Raw genomic sequence first — 21,968 nt, forward strand, 5'->3', positions numbered from 1 at the left:
AAAGCCCTTCTCTACCTTTGGGTTTCTGCTAAGGTGGCTGAGAGACAACAGCCTTAAGCTTCTGAGAAGCCCTTTTTGTTTGACTGAATGGCTTTTTGAGGCACTTCCTAAATATTTTGAGGTTATAACAAAGACATTATAGTCACATCTTGGCTTAATTTTTAGACTCTATTTTTCTGATTATGCCCTGGATTTAGTTTTTGCCAGAAATCCGTATCTTAACTTTAGCATCATTTGCTATAGGAGAGGCTGGAAATATTCAAACCCAACAATCCCCATAGTACCAGTCCATGGCTCAGGGGTTGGGGACCCCTGTTGTAGTTGACAGCATTGCTAAATTTTTGCCACCACCATAGCAAGGATCACCCTTCTTCTAGTTTCCAATCACATTTTCCCCATTCTCCTTTAAGCCTTTACTGCAACCTTCTCACAGGCCATTGGGCTTCTAATAAGAGTCTTTACAAGGACCTTTGGTCTTTTATTATTCTCAAAGTCCTTCCTACTTCCTCCTACTAATCAGTTCCAAAGCCACTCCCACATTTTCAGGTTTTTGTTATGGTAGCACCAAATTTCCAGGAACCAAACTCTGTATTCGTTACATGCTGCTGCATCACAAATTAACCTAAAACTCAGTGGTTTAAAACAAGAATGCATATTTACTATCTCATTCATTTTCTCTGGGTCAGGAATTCAGGAACCCTCTGGCTTGGCAATTCTGGCTCAGGGTTTCTCTTGAGGTTCAATAAGATGACTGCAGACCACCAATTTCTTCTTTCTTTCCTTCCTTATTTTGTTTTATTTTATTTACATGCTACTTACACAGACTTAACCCTAAACTCTCCACCAGTTTTGTAACTTTCCTCTCAGTACATTCAGACACATAGACTAACACTAGTCCATTAATTCTGTGTTCTTAAAGAAATATCTTCAGGAGCCTTCTGATGCTCTAATTGGGACTGAGTTGCTATTTAAACCTGCTGCACAGCTGTCATCCTGAAATCTCTCTTCATGAGGATATTCTCAATCTCTCTCATTGGATTCCTTGTTTGCTGAATCTCATGATTTTCCCATTTCTTGGTTTTACTCCTTCATCTTGGTGGACAACATCCTTCAATAACTTTCAGAGAAGGAAGTATGGAGGATGAACTTTTCAAAACCTTGTTTATCTAAAAATGTCTGTATTCATCCTTCGCAATGACCTAATTGTTTGGCTAGGTAACAATTCTAGCTTGGAAGTCGTTTCTTTCCCTCAGAATTTTAAAGTCATTGTTCCATTGTGTTCCGGCTTTTAGAGGTGCTGTTGGGTAATGCAATGACATCCTAATTTTTGAAATTTGTGTAAAACCTGCTTCTCTCTCCTCCTTACCACAACTTCAAAGAGTCTAAGAATTTCTTTTTGTCCTGAAATTTCACAATGATACTACTTGATATAGGTCTATTTTCACCCATTACCCTAGTCATTTGGTGGATCCTTTCATTCTGTAAATTTTCTTAAATTATGTGTTAATGATTTCCTTCCCTCTGCTTTTTCTCTCTAGAATTCCTATTGTTCTAAAGTAGAACCTATTTTTGTTTTCTGTTTTATATACCACCTCTTTGAACTTTCGTTTTACTTTCTGGGAGATTTTTTTCAACTTTATTTAAAAAGGCTTCTATTTAGTTGGTCTCTTAATTTCCAAAAGCTTATTATTTTTCTTGTTCTCTGAATTTTAATATCCTGTCCTTGTTGGGTGGATGCAATACCTTTTCTTATCTCTCTGAATATAGTAAGAGTTTTAGGAAGTTTGATTATCCCTGCAAGTCTTCCTCCAGGTGGCTTTTTTGTCTGTTTTTTAAAGTCTCGGTCTTTCATATTAAATGCTTTCCTCATGTGTCTATACTTTTTGAGCATGTACCATGTTTTAGTGCCTGACTCTTGGAGTTGTTAGGGCAAGACAGAGGTAATAATTGCACAGCACTGTGAATGTGCTCTATGCCGATGAAGTGTACATTTTAAATAGTTAATTTTGTGTTATGTGAATTTCACCTCAATTTTTTTTAAGGGGCCTGTTTCTGCAAGTTAGACTTTCCGCCACCCCAACCAAAATATCTATTCATATGTTATTCACTTTCTTTATTTATTTAGAGACAAAGTCTCACTCTGTCACCCAGGCTGGAGTGCAGTGGCATGATCTCAGCTCACCGCATCCTCTGCCTCCCGAGTCAAGCAATTCTTGTGCCTCTCAGCCTCCTGAGTAGCTGGGATTACAGGCATGAGCCAGAACACCTGGCTAATTTTTGTATTTTTAGTAGAGACGTGGTTTCGCCATGTTGGCCAGGCTGGTCTCAAACTCCTGACCTCAGGTGATCTGCCTGCCTCAGCCTCCCAAAGTTCCGGGATTACAGGCATGTGCCACTGCACCTAGCCCTTTTCTTTATTTTTAATGGAGAATCCCGAAATTCTTGTTCTGTAAAATAGAAAGTATTTTTATTTTGTAGTAAAAGAAACGGTTCACTTTTAGGAGCAACACTGTCAGTTTTTACAACAATAAGCAGAGATATGATCTTGTCTTGGGCATTTGATCTGTGAGTAAGAAGATGAACCTAAGCTGGACATCATTCAGGCCCAATGGATAAAACTTCACCATCCCCCTTCTGTACCTCTACATCTTTCATATTCAGGACTACTCTATTCAAGGGGTTCTGAAGGGCAAGGATGATCCAAAAGCACTGAAAAGTGATTTATCATTAAAGAAAGATTTGAATATACCCACAGCTATTGTAGGCAGCAGACCATACCATACATATTAGAAATATTTCCAACATGGCTTAAAACAAAGAGTTTCTCAGGCTGCGCATAATCCCAACACTTTCGGAGGCCGAGATGGGAGGATCACTTGAGGTCAGGAGTTCAAGACCAGCCTGCCCAACGTGGTGAAACCCTGTCTCTACCAAAAATAAAAAAAAAAATTAGCCAGATTACGCCTGTAATCCCAGCACTTTGGGAGGCTGAGGTGGTTGGATCACTTGAGGTCAGGAGTTTGAGACCAACCTAGCCAACATTGTGAAACCCCATCTCTACTAAAAATACAGAAAGTAGCCAGGCGTGGTGACGGGCACCTGTAATCTCAGCTACTCAGGAGGCTGAGGCATGAGAATCACTTGAACCTGGGAGGTGGAGATTGCAGTGAGCCAGAAGTGCACCACTGCGCTCCAGCCTGAGAGGTACAGTGAGACTTGGTCTCAAAACAAACAAAAAAAGGTGGGGGAGGGTACCTGCCTAATTCCCACCTAACTTGACATTTAAATTTGTTTGAATACTTCAGCTTCCAAGTATTTTGGTTACAAGATATTTTCCTGTGTACTGGAATCCTCAGTAGAGTAAAAATACTTTTTTGAGGCCTGTAAGCTTCCTTTCTGTCTTCTCAAGAAGTTGTGGTAAGCGAGAGAGTTCAAGTCCTGGCTCTACTACTAGTTAGGTGGTGACCAAATATCAAGTCACTTACCCTTCTCAGCCTCAGCTTCTACAACTGTAAAATGGGGATGATAACCAGGCAGAGTTGGTGTGACGAGTTAACATAATACTATGCCAAAGGACTGTATAAATGTCAAGAGATTTTCATTACCTACTCCAGCACTTTACAAATAGTAGGTGTTAAGTTAATGTTTGTTTAATTGAATTGTATAATGATCTTGGGAATATAAAGCTAATTTTACTTTGCATTGATTGAATTAAACCAGGCTCTTTCTCTAGGAAATTATGTCTCAGGGAACAAACTAAATCTCTGGTATGCTAGAATTTTTGGATTAAGTTATGTTATAACAGAGTATGCTGTATTTACTGCAAATGCTACTAATGAGATATGCTAATGGGAAGATAATTAAGTGTTCCTTTTCCAGAAGAAAAAATGAAACTTTCTCCCACAATTAGAACCATTTTGTAAGCCACATCTTTGTGTTTGCAGAACTCCCTAAAAATGTGAAAAAGTTCATGCATCCCAGCAGGTGACAAGTTTATTTCTTTTCCCTGACAGGAATATTAATCACTATTATTATCAGCTCAGTAAGTCCTTGAACTTATAGGGAGATGTGTGCAGCTGCTGGCTTTGGAGAGGGAAATGTATGTTGGAGCAAAGTGTTGATATCCACTGCTTTACTGCCTAATAAGGAAAGCCAGCACCTGTCCAGAAGGTAGAATTCCAGGATTCCAGATGAGGCAGCCATGGTACCTAAAATGCCCATCATTAGAATTATTCCTTGGGGTTTAATACAGTCTTTAGAAATGCCCTACTAAAATGGAGATGTTGTCAAATGCTACATTAGCACAGATATCTTTAAAAACTGGTGCATGATTATGGCGGATACCAAGGGAATAGGATCTGGGATCACAGACAAAAAAAAAAAAACAGAAGAAATTTCAGCTTTTGGGAGGCCAAGATCAGATATGTTATTTGGGAACCTAAGATGTGAGGACAGCTTTGGGTATCCCAAGGAGCTAAGGTTAATGGAAATGGAAGCAACAGTCACCCAATGCCATATCATATGACTCCTTAACCCAGGATTCCTCATGTAATTCATTTAAAACATAATCAATTTGCAGTTATGAAATAACAGGTGATAGAACTAGCAATAGAAAAAGTCATTTTTTAGAGACAAGGTTTCACTCTGTCGCCCAGGCTGGGGTACAATGGTGCGATCATAGCTCACTGCAGCCTTGAACTCCTGGACTCAAGTGATCCTCCCACCACAGCCTCCTGAGGAGCTGGGACACAGGTACCATGGCTGGCTAAATTTTTGATTTTGTAGAGACAGGGTCTCACCATGTTGCCCAGACTGGTCAACATAGGTTGCTTCTGGCTGAAAGTGATCCCCCCCCACCTCAGCCTCCCAGAGTGCTACAATTACAGGTGTGAGTCACTACACCCAGCCAAAAAAGTATTTTAACCCAAGTATTTATTAGGCATCAATCAACAGGAGACTGGCATTACTCAATAGAGTATGTGACCTTCATCCTACAGGATCATATACTCTTGAAGAATGTCTTCCCTCCCATTTTTTCTTGCTACTATCTCTTCTCCCTCTGAACAAGAAACTCAATAAAAATTTCATTTCCAATTTTGTATGCCTATCGCTTTCTCTCTTGCGAAATTACTGACAAGTCAGAAATGGTCAAAGATTTACCAGAAGTTTCAATGAGATGTACAGACAGATAACAGGTATGAAAAATGAAGAATTCACAAGCCAAATACAAGTACATACAATTATCTACTTGTACATAATTACAAGTAGATAATTAACCTCCTACAGGGAGGAGTTGTGAACAATAGTTACTAAATAATAATTCAACATTGCCAAACTCTGAGTGTGATGTTCTGCAATGGGCATCCAAAATCAAGTTAGGAAGGAAAGCAGGGAAGTGTCTTAACCAGAAGGACAAATTGCAGAAGGGTGATTTTCATTTCTGCTTCAGAATTATTTGCTTTCTCCATATTAAAATGTAATATACCCCCTCTTAAAATATATTTATATCCAAGAAGGCCATAATACTGGAAATGGAAGAATTCCAGACTAGAAGGCAAAATTAATTTCTAGACTTCATTTTCATGTTAATGTAGTTGACAAATGTAGTGAAAGCAAGGGACTTTTAAATATTATGTTGTGTTTTGGAATTGTAAACAGCTTTAGCAAGAGGAGTTTAGAAATAAGGACAAATGAACTTCCAGTGAATACCAAGCAGACAGTTCAGAATGAGATCAGCTGTTGCCACAGATGTAAGTAGACATAACTTTGGGACTTTAGGACTATTATCAGCAGGTGTATTTGTTTGGTTTCATACAGCAATTAGTACAGAAATCTAAAAATAAGACTTGTTAGTCTACCATGGCCTTCCTCTAAACTGTATTATATACTTTCCCATATTATTTCATATAAATGTATTTATAAAACCTAGGAAAATCTTTTTTGGGGGTAGAAATCAAAGTGTCATTTATCCTCAAATAGCTCAAATTTACAGTATTTAAAATATATTTAATATTTCAGGCCTAGGCCAGGCACAGTGGCTCACGCCAGTAATCCTAGCACTTTGGGAGGTTGAGGTGGGTGGATCACTTGAGCTCAGGAGTTTGAGACCAGCCTGGCCAACATGGTGAAACCCTGTCTCTACAGAAAATTCAAAAATTAGCCAGGCATGGTGGTGCGCACCTGTAGTCCCAGCTACTTGGGAGGATGAGGTGAGAGGATCACTTGAGCCTCGGAGGCAGAAGTTGCAGTAAGCGGAGATCATGCCACTGCACTCCAGCCTGGGTGATGGAGTGAGACTTTGTCTCAAAAAATATATACATATATATATTTATATATAATACATATGTAAATATATATATTTATATATAAAAAATATATGTAAATATATATAATATATAAATATATATAAAACATATATTAGATATGTGATTTTTTTTCAGGTCTAGTTACAGTCAGACTTCATCTTTCATATATTCAAGCATGCATTCCTTCAACACACACACACTTGTTAAAGTAGCTCTCATATTGATTATGAACATGTATCAGAGTTTTATTCTAAACTTGTATCAAAATAAGAAACATTCTCAAAAGTCCAATTCAAAGAATCCTTCTTACAAACACATTTTATAGAGAAAAAAATCAGCAGATAAATTATTAAACTAGATTTTTTTAAAGAAGGAAAATAATATCTAGTTAAGGATGACAGCCTCTTTGCCTTATTGGTTAAAGGTCTTAAACCAGTTTCAAGAGTAATAATCAGTCGAGTGGGTTTCCCGAGAGGGTCTTTTAAGCTCATTACTCTATTAGAAAATTGCTCAAGTATTTTATCAGGAAAAGAATTATTTCCCGAGGAAAAGCAGCTAGTCACATCAGACCACAAAGTTCTGCCCCCACAAAGGTTCGGGACCCCTTTATTTCTCACATTTATCAGGAGCTGCTTATGCCATGCTAAAGAACTTGAGCTTTACCTTCTAGGCAATGGAAAACTATTGACAGGGTTTAAGCAGAGATATGCCATGATCAAATTTGTATTTTTAAAAGACCATTTTCTCCACTATTTAGTATTGACTGAAGTGGACGAGACTGGAATTCCAGGAATAGGATGGCCTTAACTTTTGAAAATCAGTGTAATTCACCATATTCATGAAATAAATAGTATGATCATTTTATAGATGAATAAAAAGTACTTGGCAAAATTCATTACCCATTCATGATTTTTTTTTTTTTTTTTTTTTTTTTTTTTTTTTTTTTGGCAGAGTCTTGCTCTGCCGCCCAGGCTGCTTGGCTCACTACAAGCTCCACCTCCCAGGTTCACGCCATTCTCCTGCCTCAGCCTCTCGAGTAGCTGGGACTAAGGTGCCCGCCAACACGCCCGGCTAATTTTTTGTATTTTTAGTAGAGACGGGGTTTCACCGCGTTAGCCAGGATGATCTCGATCTCCTGACCTCGTGATCTGCCAGCCTCAGCCTCCCAAAAGTGCTGAGATTACAGGCGTGAGCCACAGCGCCCGGCCCATGATTTTTAATAAAACAAAACTCAGCAACTAAGAATAGAAAAGAACTTCCTCAATTTGATAGAGATTGTCATAAAAAAAATCATAGCTATCCCCATACATAATGGTGAAATATTAAACACTTTCTCCCTAAGATGGGGAGAGAGGCAAACATGTCCACCCTCACGCCTTCCAATCAACAATGCACTGGCAATCCTACCCAGTACAAGAAAACAAGAAAAAGTAAAAAGGCATACATATTGTTGAAAGAAGTAAATAGTCTCTTTGGCAGATGACATGACATAATTGTTTATGTAATAAATTTTTAAGGACCCTACAAAGCAGTTACTGGAACTAATAAGTGGCTTTAGCAAGATTGCAGGGCATAACGGCAATATTTTAAAAATCAGTTGTATTTTTATATACTAGCAGCAAGCAATTATAAATTAAACTTTTAAACAATTCAATTTATAAGTGTTTTAAAAACTAAAATACTCAGAAATAAACTGAAATGATGTGTAAGACCTCTACACTGAAAACTATAAAATATTGCTAAGAGCAATTTTTAAAAATCTAAATAAATGGAAAGTTCTATCATGTTTATGGATCAGAGAACTCTACGATGTTAAGATATCAATTCTCCTCACATTGATCTATAGAGTCAATGTAATCCAAGCTAAATCTAAAAATCTAAAATGTATACAGTTATACAAAGGACTAGAAGAGCCAAAATAATCTTGAAAAAGAAAAATAAGTTAAAAACTTGCATTAACTGACCTCAAGGGTTACTACAGAACAACAGCAATCAAGATAGTGTGATATTGGCATAAGAAAGACAAATAGGTTAATGGAATAAACTAAAGAATCCAGATATATATCCATTCTTTTTCTTTCTTTCTTTCTGAGACAGGGTCTCACTCTGTCACCCAGGCTGGAGTGCAGTGGCACGATCTTGGCTCACTGCAACCTGTGCCTCCCAGGTTCAAGTGATTCTCCTGCCTCAGCCTCCCAAGTAGCTGGGATTACAGGCATGCATCACCATACCTGGCTAATTTTTGTATTTCGGGTAGAGATGGGGTTTCACCATGTTGCCCAGGCTGGTCTTGAATTCCTGGCTTCAAGTTATCCTCCCACCTTGGCCTCCCAAAGTGCTGGGATTAGTCATAAGCTGCCGTGCGCAGCCCAGAAATATATTCATCCTTATATGGTCAATTAATTCTTGACAGAGACATGAAAGCAATTACACGGGGAAAGGAAAGCCTTTTCACAAATGGTGCTGAAGCAAGAATCCATCATATGGGGGGGAAATGAACCCTGACCCTATCTCATACCAGCCATACACAAAACTTAATTTGAGCAAGATTATACAACTAAACAAAAAAGCTAAAACAGTAAAGCTTCAAGAAGAAAATATAGAAGAATATCTCTTCAACCTGGAAGCAGGCAAAAATTTCTTGGACAAGACGCAGAAAGCAATAAAACCATAAAGAAGAATTTGACAAATTAGACTTCATCACATTAAACACTTTAGCTCATCCTAAGACAACATTAGCAACATGAATAAGTAAGCCACAGAATGATAGAAAATGTTCATAAAGCATACATATGACAAAGGACTTATATCCAAAATTTATAAAGAACTACTAAAACTCATGATGAAAAGTCCAACAATCCTATTTAAAAGTGGGCAAAAGGCTTAAATGGCCACTCCCAAAAAGAAGGTAACAATTAGCCAATAAACATATTTAAAGGTGCTCAACATCATTAGTTCATCAGAAAAATGCAATTTAAACTATGATGAGAAAACACTGCACATCCACTGAATAGCCAAAAACAAAAAAGACTGAGAACTCAACTATGAGCAAGGATGTAAAACAACTAGAATTTTCACACGTTGTTAGTAGAATATACTCCTATCCTATCACCCAACAGTTTTACTCCTAGGTATTTACCTAAGAGAACTGAAAATACATATCCACACACAAAAATAAAACTTGTATAAAAAAGTTCTTGGCAGTTTTATTCCAAATAGCCAAAAACTGGAAAAAGTGTTAAATGTCCATCCACAGAAGCATGGATAAACAAATTACCATATATTTGACACAATGGAATACTACTCAGCAAAAAACAACAACAAAACAGAAAAGAAAAAAATAATTTGCTGATACACACTACAACATAGATAACTCTTACAAAAGGCTGAATGAATGAAGCTGGATCCCAGAGAGTGTATACTGTATGACTCCATTCATATGAAGTTCTTGAAGAGGCAAAACTAGTCTACGGTGAAAAAAAAAGACAAGTTATTACCTTTAGTGGGAGAATTGAGAGGAGAGAATGACCAAGAAGGAGCATGAGGGAGCTTTGTGGGGTGATGAAAATGTGCTGTATTTTGATAGGGATGTGGGCAATGCCAGTGTATTCTTTGTCAAAAATCAGCAAATTCATCACTCAAGAATTTGTGTTTTACTCTATGTAACTATTACTTTAAAAAAAGACATTGAATGCTAGCTAGTAGATTTGCTTTTTGCATTGGTGTGGGTTAACAATTCTGAAAATACTTCATGTGCATTCTAGGCTCATGCAAACGAAGAAACAACATGAGTAAAATGGCAGGTGTCTCACTGTTGGATAAGGTAATTAGAAATCTGAAGAGTAGGAAGATGAGAAGGTACCCTGCAGTGTTTGGATTGGAAATGGATATATTGGTATAATACATGGTTTTTAATATAGAAAGATATGGAAATATAGATATGTGTGTGTGAGGCAGGTATTTCCACATCAGTAGCAGTTATCACTTACAGCGCCCAGATCTTGGTTTCTAGTTACCATTTTCCATCAAAGGAAGCTAGTCTGCTTGGAGAAAAGGCTGTTTCCAAGACAGAGAAAGTATAAAGTGAGCTAGAACATTTTGTACCTGAAAGTAAGGAAGTACGGTCAGCCCTCTGTATTCACAGGTTCCACATCCACAGATTCAACCAACTGAATTGTCCAACAGGTCAAAAATAGTTTTAAAGATAAAATAAAATAACAGAATAACAAATACAAAGAATAATACAGTATAACAATTGTTTACATAGCAACATTGTATTAGGTAATATCAGTAAAGGATGATTTAAAGGATGCAGGAAGATGTGCATAGGTTATATGCAAATACTACATCATTTTATATATGGGATTTGAGCATCTGAAGACTTTGGTCTTTAGGGGTAACTGTACTCAAAGAATGGTGGGGAAATAGCATAAGGATACAGGAGTCAACCTGAAGAGGTGATTCACATTGAGCAAACCTGAGATGATCTGGCTATCAAAGTAAACAGTGATAATAATGGATTATAACCAACTGGATAAAATTAAGTCCATGAGTCCAAAATGATATAAATAAAAAGAATGAATATATTAATAAATAGGTGAACATATATATTTAATTTACATAAGTTAATGTGTTTGTATATATGAAGAAATCTCTTCTTTATAATGAATATAGAAATAACAATAGTTAGAAAATTATTACCGAATGATAATACCAGTGGATGAAAGCTGGAAAAGGACAAGATATTTACATGATCTCAAAGTGGCTCCCCACAAATTGCTTATTAATCATGAAGAGAAAAAAATAGTGATTTCACATTAGAGAAACCCAGCAAACACCAACTTAACTAAATAATCAAAATTACCAATACTAAGACAAACCGATATGATATGCCCTGATATAATGCACTGAATAAGACTCAATATCACTTCTGTAGTATTCCTATCCCAAATGCGTAATTTGTACACAATCACGAGGAAACATCAGACAAACACAAACTGAGGACATTCTATAAAATAACTAATCTACAATCTTCAAAAATATCCCAGATGAAGAGTGACAAAAAAGGCCAACTGATCCAAATTAAGGGCAACTTCAGAGACATAACAACTAAATTTAATATGTGATCATCAATTAGAACTTGACTAAGAAAAATAATTAGCTATAAATCACATTATTGGGGCAACTGACAAAATTTGAATATGAACTATGGATAATGAAATAACACTGTTATCAATGTTAAATTTCCTGATTTTGAGAAGTATACTGTGGTCATATAAAAAGTATCCCTTTTTTTAGGAAATAAACACTAATTTATTTAGGAGTAAGGAGCCATGATGTCTCCAACTGACATATAGCTCAAAGAAGTGTGTATATATACATAAATATCTATGAGAAAATGATAAAGCAAAGATGGCAAAGTATAAACAATTGTTAAATCTGGGTGAAGATTACATGGAAGTTTCTTGAATTTTCTTGCAACATTTCTGTCAGTTTGAAATTCTGCCAAAATAAAAAAAAATTCCACCACATTCATTAATCAGTTAGTGAATAAAAAATAGGAGTTCAGACTAGTCAGGAAACCATAACATATCTGTATAACTATTCATGTTCTTTGCTTAATTTTTAATGGGGTTATTTGTGTGGTGTTTTTTGCTGAGTTCTTTGAGCTCCTTATAACTTATAGATATTAATACCCTGTGTCAGGTATACGGTTTTCAAATATTTTCTCCCATACTGCAGGTTGTCTCTTCACTCTGGTAATTACTTCTTTTGCTGTGCAGAAGCTATTTAGTGAATTAAGTTCCATTTGTCTATTTTTGTTTTTGTTGCTTGTGCTTTTGAGGTCTTAGTCATGAATTATTTGCCTAGACCAACGCCCAGGAGAGTTTTCCCTAAGTTTTCTCCTAGTATTTTTATATTTTCAGGTCTTGCATTTAAATTTTTAACCCATCTTCAGTTGATTTTTATATATGGTAAGAGATACGGGTCCGAGTTCATTCTTTTGTATGTGGCAATCCAATTTTCTCATTTATTGAAAAAGGTGTCCTTTCCCCAGTGTATGTTTTTGTCAACTTTGTCAAAGCTTATGAATAGACACACTTCAAAAGAAGACATACAAATGGCCAACAAATATGTGAAAAAATGTTTAATATCACTGATCATCTGAGAAATGCAAATTAAAACTACAATGAGATATCATCACATGCCAATCTGAATGGCTATTATTAAAAAGTCAAAAATAACATATTGGTGAGGAAATGCAAAGAAAATGCTTATACACTGTTGGTGGGAATGTAAATTAGTACCACCTTTATGGAAAACAGTATTGAAATTTCACAAAGAACTAAAAATAGAACTACAATTCAATCCAGAATCCCACTACTGGGCATCTACCCAAAGGAAAAGAAATCATAATATCAAAAAGATACCTACACTTGTATGTTTATAACAGCACTATCACAATAGCAAAGAAATGGAATTAACCTAAGTGTCCATCAGTAAATGACTGGATAAAGAAACTGTCATATATATGCACAATGGAATAATATTCAGCCATAGAAAGTATGAAATCATGTCTTTTGTAGCAACATGGATGGAACTGGAGGCCATTATGTTAAGTGAAATAACTCAGAAACAGAAAGTCAAATACCGCATGTTCTTACTTACAAGTGGGAGCTAAATAATGTGTACACACAGACATCAAGTATGGAAAAATAGATACTGGGGACTTGGAAGGGTGGGAGGGTGGATGGAGGTGAGGATGAGAAATTACTTACTGAGTGCTATGTACATCATTCAGGTGATGGTTACACTAAAAGCCCAGACTTCACCATTATGCAATATCTCCACATAACAAAAATGCACTTGTACCCCTTACTTGTATATTTTTTTAAAAAATCGGGTATAACTGGAAAACAGTGTAACTCATTTAGGGCTCCAGCAGAAAATAAGATGACATACATGAATTGGGAAAACTAAACTAATAAAGGGAAATTAATAAAGGGATTATTGACAAAGTTGTGAAAGCTCCATTACTATTCCAGGCCAAAACTTGAAGCTAGAGAAGCTCTGTAAAAAGGGCCTGTGCTGAAGTCTTAGGTTTCTATTGCTGTGGAAAAAATAAATAAATAAATAAATAAATCCCTGTGGACAGGAGCTGAGACTTCTAGTTGGAGGCTAGATGACTCCATGAAAAGCGCTAGGTAATTAAGTACTTTCCTTTCATTCTACAATCTCCTGCCTGTGTTGCTCATTAACTAAATCCATCTGGAAGCCCAGGGTCAAGGGAGTCCATTGTATACTTCATACAAGTCAGTCTCCAGGGGACAAGTAGGAGTGAAGAAGGATGGAAAGTGGATCTGGAAGAGCAAGCAGCAGATATCCAGAATGAAGGTGGATCAAGGTGGGGGAGAGGCCAAGAGAGCAAAAGCAAGAATGAGAGTGACAGACAGAATAGAAATGAACATGATGTTGAGTAAATACTTAGATGACAACTTCAGTATTAGCATAACATGCTGAGTTTTAATTGCCTGTGAAGCAGCCAAGTGTGGCTGTCCAGCAGGCAGTCACATACCAGAGCTTGAAGCTTAGGATGAGACTGACTGCCCAAGCAGCACAAATAGAGTGACAATGACAGAGAAGAAGTAAGCAGTTAACACTTAGATTTGCATTTTTCACCACCCATTTACTTTTGATTGAATGCATTTGATTTTTTATCACTCACTGAAACTGCATTTAATAAAGCTGCCAAATCCAATAGACACTATCCAGTCCTTATCTTTGTCTTCCTCTTGTCTCTTGTGAATCATTACTTATTAAATACTTTTTCTCCCAATATATCTCACTGAATTTTTTTTTTTTTTTTTTTTTTTGGAGACAGGGCCTCGCTCTGTCACTCAGGCTGGATAATCATAGCTCACTGCAGCCTCCATCTCCCAGGCTCATGCAATCCTTCCACCTCAGCCTCCCAAGTAGCTAGGACTACAGGTGTGTGCCACCACACCAAGCTAATTTGTTTTATTAAGGTCTCACTATGTTGCCAAGACTGGTCTTGAACTCCTGAGCTCAAGTGATCCTCCTGTCTCACCCTCCTAAAGTGCTGAGATTATAGGTGTGAACCACTGTGCTGGCTACATGTTTTTTAAGATACTACTTCTTTCTAGTTCTCTTTCCACCTCCCTGTCTCTCTCTGCCTCTTTTGTAGGCATTTTCCCCCTGTCCTCCATTTCTGCAATCACTCCACCCACCATGTTGATGATTCCTATGATTCTATCCTTAGCCCTCCTCATAAAGCACGGAGGCCAGAAGGCAGTGGAAGACAAATTTAAAGTACTAAAAGAAAGAATAAAAAAATGCTGTAACCCTGTAATGTGAGAACTCTATTTCAAGCAAAACTATCCTTTAAGAATGAAGGAGAAATTAAGACATTTCTAGATGAAACAAACTGAGCTAATTCATCATTAGTAGACCTGCCATACAAGAAATGCCAAAGGGAGTTATTTAGGCTAAAATGGAAGGACACTAGACAGAAGAAGTCACAAGGAAAATTAGAAAACATTAGACATGAATAGAATACAAAAACACAACATTCTAAAACTTATGGATGCAGCTAGAAGTAGTACTTAGTGAAAAATTTATAGCTGTAAATGCCTACATTAAAAAAGAAGAAAGACCTTAATTCGGTGGCCTAGGACTTGGCCTTGAGAGCTAGAAAATGCAGAGTAAACTAAATCCCAAGCAAGCAGAAAAATATATATAAATATTAGAGCAGATATAAAAGAAATAGATTATAGAAAAACAATAAGGAAAATCAGTGAAACCAAAATTTCGTTCTTTGAAAAAATCAGCAAAATCGGCAAACCTTTAGCTAGACTGACCAATAAAAATAAAGAAAAAAGATTCAAATTACTAATACTAAATTCACAAATGAAATAGGACGGCAGTACTACAGAACTTACAGAAATAAAAAGAGTTATAAGTAAAAATTTGAGCAACTATATGCCAACAAATGAAATAACCTAAATGAAATTATGAAATTCCTAGAAAGACTACCAAAACTGGCTGAAGAAGAAATAGAAAGTTCAAACAGGTCTATATTAAGATACCGAATTAATAATTTTCAAACTTCCCACAAAGAGAAGCTGATGACCAGATGGCTTCGCTGGTGAATTCTATGAAAAATGTAAAAAAGAATTAAAACAAATTCTTCACCAATGCTTCAAAACATATAAAAGAGCTCAATAAACAAGGAGTGGAAGGGAACATCCTCAACCTAATAAAAAGCATCATGAAAAACCCACAACTAACATCACACCTAATAGTGAAAGACTGAAAGGCTCTATTCTCATCACTTCTATTCAACATTGTACTGGAGGCTCTAGTCAAGGCAATTAGGCAAGAAAAACAAAGAAAAAGCATCTAGATTGGAAGAGAAGGAATAAAATTTTCTCTACTTGCAATTGAGACGGCTTTGTATATAGAAAATCCTAAAGAATCCACAAAGAAACAATTAGGGCTAATAGATTCAGCAAGCTTAGAGAGTAAAGATAAATAAAAAATTAATTGTATTTCTATTTGTTAGCAATGAATAATCCATAAATGAAATTGAGGACACAATTCCATTTATAATAGCATCAGCAAGAAAAACATTTGTGAAAAATATAGCCAAAAAAGGCACAAAATATATACCCTGCTGTAATCCAAGCACTTTGGCAGGCCAAGGCGGGTGGATCATGAGGTCAGGAGATCAAGACCATCCTGGCTAACACAGTGAAACCACATCCCTACTAAAAATACAAAAAAATTAGCCGGGTGTGGTGGCATGCACCTGTAATCCCAGCTACTAGGGAGGCTAAGGTAGGAGAATAGCTTACCAGGAGGTGGAGGTTGCAGTGAGCTGAGACCGTGCCACTGCACTCCAGCCTGGGCAACAGAGTAAGACTGCATCTCAAAAATGAAAAAAATATATATATATTATATATATATAACATATATAATATATAAATAATATATGTTTTATGTTATATATATGTTATATATAACATATATCATATATAACATATATAACATATATTATATATAACATATATAACATATATTATATATAACATATATAACATATATTATATATAACATATATAACATATATTATATATAACATATATAACATATGTAATATATAACATATATAACATATGTAATATAATATATATAACATATGTAATATATATTATATGTTATATAATATATAATATATAACATATTATATTATATATTATATATGTTATATAATATATAATATATAACATATTATATTATATATTATATATGTTATATAATATATAACATATTATATTATATATTATATATGTTATATAATATATAACATATTATATTATATATTATATATGTTATATAATATATAACATATTACATTATATATTATATATGTTATATAATATATTATATATTATGTTATATATTATATATGTTATATAATATATAATATAACATATTATATTATATATTATATATGTTATATAATATATTATATATTATGTTATATATTATATATGTTATATAATATATTATATATTATGTTATATATTATATATGTTATATAATATATAATATAACATATTATATTATATATTATGTATGTTATATAATATATTATATATTATGTATGTTATATATAATATATTATATATGTTATATAATATATTATATATTATGTATGTTATATATAATATATTATATATGTTATATAATATATTATATATTATATATGTTATATATAACATATTATATATGTTATATATAACATATTATATATGTTATATATAACATATTATATATGTTATATATAACATATTATATATGTTATATATAACATATTATATATGTTATATATAACATATTATATATGTTATATATAACATATTATATATGTTATATATAACATATTATATATGTTATACATAACATATTATATATGTTATACATATATATTATACATATAATATATTATACATATATTATACATATGTTACAAAACATTGTTGAAGAAAATTAAAGAAGACCTAAATGAAAAGACATTCCATGTTCATTGATTCAAAAACTTAATGTTGCTAACTGGCAATACCCCCCAAATTGATCTACAGATCCAATGCAATTGCTATCAAAATTCCAGATGTCTTTTTTTTGGCAAAAATTGATAAGTTGATCCAAAAATTCATATGAAAACACAAGGGGGCCAGGTGCAGTGGCTCACACTTGTAATCCCAGCACTTTGGGAGGCCAAGGTGGGTGGATCACCTGAGGTCAGGAGTTTGAGACCAGCCTGGCCAACATGGCAAAACCCTGTCTCTACTAAAAATACAAAAATTAGCTGGGTGTGATGGCGTGCGCCTGTAATTTCAGCTACTTGGGAGGCTGAGGCAGGAGAATTGCCTGAATCCGGGAGGCAGAGGTTGCAGTTAGCCAGGATCGCACCATTACACTTCAGCCTGGGTGACAAGAGTGAAACTCCGTCTCAAAAAAGAAAACGCAAGGGATCCAGAATAGCCAAACAATCTAGAAAAAACAAAATTGGCACAGTCACATTCCCAACTTCAAAACTTTCTACACAACTACAGTAATCAAGACTCTATGGGACTAGCCTAAAGACAGACATAAAGATCAACTGACTTTCAACAAGGGTGCCAATACAGTTCAGTGTGATAAAGAATAGTCTTTTCAACATATGATAGTGAGATAAGAGTAGATATCCACATGTAAAAAAAATAAATAAAGTTGGACTCCTTCTTTACACCATGCAAATTAACTCAAAATGGATCAAAGACTTAAATTGAAGAACTAAAACCACAAACTCTTAGAAGAAACCATAGGTGTAAATCTTTGTGACTTTGGGTTAGGCAATAGTTTCTTTGCTGTGGCACCAAAAGTACAAGCATCCAAAGAAAATAATAGATAAAGAAGACTTCATCAAAATTTAAAACTTTTGTGCTTCAAAAGACAATACCAACGAAGTAAAAAAGACAACTCACAGAATGGAGAAAATATTTGCAAATCATGTATCTATAAGGCTCTAGTATTCAGAACACACAAAGATCTCTTATAGCTCAATGATAAAAAGATAACAAAATGGACATGAATGTACACAAGGGATCTTAGCAGACATTTCTCCAAGGAAGAGATACAAATAGCCAACAAGCACATGAAAAGATGTTCAACATAATTACTTATTAGAGAAATACAAATAAAAACTACAGTGAGATACCACCTCATACCTACTGAGATGGCCATAATCAAAAAGATGAATAACCAATGTTGGCGAGGATCTGGAGAAACTGGAACCCTCATACATGCTGGTGGGAATGTAGAAAGCTGCAGCCATGGTAGAAAATAGTTTCTCAAAATGTTAAACATGGACTTACCATACGCGCCAGCACTTCCACTCTTAGGTACGTATTGATTCAAGCAATAACATGGGCGAACCTTGAAAACATTAAACTAAATGAAAGAAGGCTACATATTATGTGATTCCATTTATGTGAAATGTACCGACCAGGCAATTCTGGAGACACAGAGGGTAAATTAGTGTTTTCCAAGGGCTGGAGGGAGAAAAGAATGGGGAGTCACTGCTAATCGGTACAGGGTTTATTTTGGAGGTGACAAAAATCTGTGGTTATATAAAATGAATAAAATTTTTTTAAACATTCTATAATTAGTGGAAATGATTACACAAACTTATGAATATACTAAAACCCATTGAATTATACACTTCAAAGGGGGTGAATTTTATGGTATGTGAATTATATCTCAAAAAAAAAGAAAAGGGGATATTCTGACCCCCCAAGCCCTAGTCCTACTCCATGGAGGAAATTAATGTTATTTGTTTCTTAGATACCATTCCTGATATAGACTGTATATATACAAACATATATTTGTGGGTCTATAGGTACCTCATTGAAAACAGAAATCAAAGCATAGCAGACACATTGTTCTAGACTCTTTATTTCTCTTTATAACTTCAAGATCATTCTTCTTTACACTGTAACTTGGAGATTATTCCATTTCAGCATATGTAAGTATTCTTTATTCTTTTCTATTTGGAGATATTCTGTAATTTAATTGGCCAGACTTTTGCTGTTCCAAATAATGTTGCAATTTATTTCTTTGTATATCTTTCCAGCACAAGTGTATGAGTGGAATACATTTTGAGAAGTAAAATTTCTGGTTTGAATTTTTATTTTATTTTACTTTGATAAATTGCCATTATTGACATAATATCTTTCTCACTTGATTATGAGTTCCTTCAGAAAAGGAACCATGTCTGTTTTGTTGACAAAGGTACATCTAAATTCTAGCACATTGCCTGACACACTGCTTAATATATTTGTAGATTGACAAGCCTACGTATTTTATTGTATAAAGTGTCAAATGGAAATTCAAAGCTATACTGTTCAAAAACTTATGATCCAGTTTATAGGAATTGTTTATAGGAACTGATCCAGAGATAGGGGATTTTCTTTTTCTATTTTTTGTTTTTGTTTTTGTTTTTGTTTTACTTTTTATCGAGTTATTTGTTTTTTATGTTTCCTTTCCTACTCTGTTAATAGTATGTTTTGAAAAACTGTGGAATCAATTGCAGTGTATCATTCTAAGAAAGACAGAATCCCTTAATTTCATCTGAATATATATATTTTAGTAAATAAATATCAATTTCTTATATTTCAGTATTCTATATTTCAGTTATTTAAAAAGAGAGAATGGGGTTGATTTGCAACAAAGAGACCTAATAGTGACACCTGCTGGAAAAAAAAAGTCAGAATAAAATTTGAACCATTAAATCTTTTTAAAATTTTAGACAAGTTTTATGTTTCTATTAATCAGGAAAAAATGTGTTATTTTAATGACAGGAATGTTTGTAATAAGTAAACATAATTGTTTACAGGAGGCTCTTTCATGTTCTACAAAACAACGGAGAAATATATATTTTGTTTTTTAGGATAAAGTCATTTTGGGAACCGATTACCCCTTTCCACTAGGTGAGCTGGAACCTGGGAAACTAATAGAGTCCATGGAAGAATTTGATGAAGAAACAAAGGTATAATGTCTTTTACTTCACGGCTTTCTTACTGACTTTTCCTGCTCTAATTGGGTTTGGTTTCAGAGCACTTTGATACACGAAAACAAAGAACAGAGGAACCATTACACTGAATTCCCTAAAACTATTACTCTATCTCCATAAATAGCTAAACTATTAAAGGACAAAAAAAATGACAAAGCTGAAAGTCAGCCTAGTACAACTAAATTCATAAACCCAAGAAAGAAAGTTGTATAGAAGGATATGACAATAAAATATGCCTGCATGTTAGATAGATCATAGGAAAAATGTCTAAACTTTTTCTATATTACTTCTGTTACAAATCTACCAATCTCAAAAGTTGTAATAACTCTAGTTATTTAGATAATGAAACTAAAGTCTTGATTAAAAGGATCCAAGGAATCAGATGCTTTAAGTAACTAGACTTTATTTTTTTCCCGGCGTTTGACTTTTAAGGCAGGTAAATGATACTAATATGTGCTATAATGCTACCATTACCTAGTCTACCCCTTAGACTCCTAAACCAAGATGAGTTTAAAATGAGATGCAGTGTCTTCAGTTTCCCTCTCCTTTGCCACTCCTTCCACACCCCCATCCTCCAAAAAAATAAGTTCTTCCTAAGACCTTCACTGCCCATCACTCCCAGGAGTCAGGGATGGCCAAAAATAACAATATGAGAATATATAAACTCTTAATAAATCTTACAAAACTTTTAGTTGTAATCCTTTTGCATAATTCTTGGCTTTCTTCTAAACTAGAATCCAAAAGTTATCTTGAACTCTCTCTGCCTTAACTATTAAAGATATTGTTCATCAAATCTTCTCAATAGGCTTAAAGTACATTAACAGATGCCAAGAAAAATTCATTCTTCAGTATACTAGTTACAAGTTATTAACTGGGAAACCTTAGACTATTTTATACACAAAGTGTCCCTTTTGGCACTAAAAGTCTTGAACTGTTAAATATTACCTACTAAATATTGTTAAATATTTACCCACTTCCTTCCTAAAGTAGGAAGCTGTCATAAAGACATTTTTTATCTTTTTTTTAAACAACAAAGGTTGAAAATGAAAAACTTTCTATTAACCAAAATTAAACAGAAACCAGATGACCCACATATCCTGATTAAAAACTTAATGGAATAATAGTAATTATTATTACATGCCTTTTATTGTTTATTCTTATGTGCTTATCACTTTCAAGTTTTTTCTGTAATCTTGCATAAAGGCTTTATACTAACACAAATTCACAATGACATTCTGTACAAGGGTACTCATTGTAACGCTGTAATACTGAAAACAATCTTTAGGGGAATAGTTAAATAAATCATAATATATCCACACAATGGAAATTATGCCACCATAAATAAATTAGGAATCAATTTCCAAGATACATTAAATTTTAAAAAGCAAGGTATAAAACAATTTGTATAGTATACTTCCATTTGTAGATCCAATACATCTTTTGTGAAAAAGAATCTTTATATGCCTGAATATAAGTATTTGCTTATGGAGTATAAACATAAAATATCTCTGGAACATAAACAAGAA

General features: G+C 34.4%; 1 protein-coding gene and 1 long non-coding RNA gene across 4 annotated transcripts in view; one reads left to right on the forward strand and one right to left on the reverse strand.

The window, feature by feature from the left end:
• The window catches only part of ACMSD (aminocarboxymuconate semialdehyde decarboxylase), a 64,374-nt gene that overhangs the window by 40,350 nt on the left and 2,056 nt on the right, over positions 1-21,968 (forward strand). For all 3 annotated transcript variants that reach the window (XM_004032583.5, XM_019022287.4, XM_031008611.3), the window contains one exon: positions 20,320-20,418. In XM_004032583.5, coding sequence (XP_004032631.1) covers positions 20,320-20,418 — 99 coding nt within the window. The remainder of the gene's footprint in view (positions 1-20,319; positions 20,419-21,968) is intronic.
• LOC115933740 (uncharacterized) overlaps positions 1-21,968 on the reverse strand; it is a 53,132-nt gene that overhangs the window by 12,311 nt on the left and 18,853 nt on the right. The window lies entirely within an intron of this gene.

Source organism: Gorilla gorilla, chromosome 11 (genome assembly GCF_029281585.2).
Source record: "Gorilla gorilla gorilla isolate KB3781 chromosome 11, NHGRI_mGorGor1-v2.1_pri, whole genome shotgun sequence".
NCBI lineage: Eukaryota > Metazoa > Chordata > Mammalia > Primates > Hominidae > Gorilla > Gorilla gorilla.